General features: G+C 32.8%; 1 protein-coding gene across 1 annotated transcript; it reads left to right on the top strand.

Annotated features, from left to right (window-relative positions):
* The first annotated feature begins 817 nt into the window (after positions 1-817).
* Positions 818-1,309, top strand: LOC126281714 (uncharacterized). Its single transcript, XM_049980888.1, has 2 exons — positions 818-946; positions 989-1,309. Exons 1-2 carry the CDS (start codon positions 818-820, stop codon positions 1,307-1,309), a joined length of 450 nt encoding a protein of 149 aa, XP_049836845.1.
* Positions 1,310-1,735: the final 426 nt, after the last annotated feature.

The raw sequence follows: 1,735 nt of genomic DNA, 5'->3' as shown, positions 1-1,735 counted from the left end.
AAATGGAAAGTGAAAATGAAGTGATTTGACCATTGTGCACTCAAGGAAAACAATTTGTATAGAAATAAAAATTACAATAAAGTATTCACCTTCAAATATGGGCTATACTGGTTATATAGAAAAGGAACAAAAGAATTTAGAGTAAATAAATCAGAATATATAAAAAAAGTTATCAAAACTGGAATAAAAAATCATTTACTTGTGAAAATTGTAAAAAAGAAGTTAAAATTCGTCTGAATATAATCACAGATATGACTCAAAAAATGAGGAAAAAGGTATCATTTATTAAAAACCAAGAGGAAAGTATTATCAAAAGGTTGAATGTTTTGTGGCAAATTTGTTTGTACAAATCTATGAGAAAACACATCAAAAATTACCATATCATGAAAAATATTAAAAAACTGACCAATAAAATTAGTTATTCAAATGTTAATTCTTTAATTTTATAAAGACAATAGAATGGTCGAGGACAAAGATAAAGATTCCAAGGAAAAAAATAAATGTAGGAATAGCATACAAACCAGAAATAATTAAAGCTGGACAGATAATAATTTCAACAAGAGCAAGAAAAGCAACTACAACAAGCAAATATCAATACAAAACAAAGCGCTCAAGAGATGTATAATGCACTAGAAAAATAAATATACCAAACGCACAAGGACACAAGCAAAAGACGAGCATATGAAGAAAAGTCGATGCAAATTAAATCCGAATACCATACAGTTAATCGACCATAAATCGATAATGTTAAAACTAGAGATATTTCAGAAGGGAATAAAGAAGAATACGGAAAACTGGACAAAATAATGAAACAGAAATGCGGAAATATATCCGTAAGCACCGACCAGTATCAACGAGACGAATAGTAGTAAGAAACAATTCATTTAGAAAAACGAGGATAACCGCCCAGGGTGGGAAACAATGTATACTAGGAATGAAGAATCAAGTGGAGAACATCTAAACACTATATAGAATATAATCAAATCAGCAACTGAATTCTACAAAGCAATATACACAAGTTATCATGCCAAACAAAGCAACAGACTGCAACCCTGTAGGACCAGATCCAAACACGAATGAAACCATACCCTCTATCATACACAGCGAGGTTAGAACAACCATCACTGAACTGAAAAATGGAAAGTCACCTGGAGAAGACAACATATATAATGAGCTCTTAAAAGGAGCTCAAGATCTCCTAATACCAATCGTCACAGAAGAGTTCAACAAAATCATACAAACCAAACCCGGTCAGTGGAAAACAAGTAGGACTGCTCTTTTGCACAGAAAGATACGAAAGGTAACATGAACAATTATAGATCCATAATCCTCATGTCTATCCTATATAAACTGTTAACGAAAATACTAAGAAGGCGATTAACAAAAACACTAGTCAAGAAGCAACGCTCAGAACAAGCAGGATTCGGAATTGGATTTAGCACAGTAGACCACATTCAAACCATTAATCAGATAATAGAAAAACTGAAAGATCATCACCTGAAAATATACCTTGCTTTTGTTGATTACAGCAAAGCATTCGACACCATCGAACATCCAAACACACTTCAAGCACTAAGAAGTCAAGGAGTGTAAGCAAAATACATCCAATTACTAAAAAACATTCAAAACCACAGCTTCACTAGAATTAAAGCCGAAAAGACGGGCCAACCTATCTGCATAAAAAGAGGAGTTACAGATGCTATCCCATCTCCCCAAAACTATTTACCTGCATACT

Source organism: Schistocerca gregaria, chromosome 7, assembly GCF_023897955.1.
Source record: "Schistocerca gregaria isolate iqSchGreg1 chromosome 7, iqSchGreg1.2, whole genome shotgun sequence".
NCBI classification, from domain to species: Eukaryota; Metazoa; Arthropoda; class Insecta; order Orthoptera; family Acrididae; genus Schistocerca; species Schistocerca gregaria.
The sequence above is the reverse complement of the archived record's forward strand: the minus strand, read 5'-3'. Positions and strand labels throughout refer to the sequence as shown.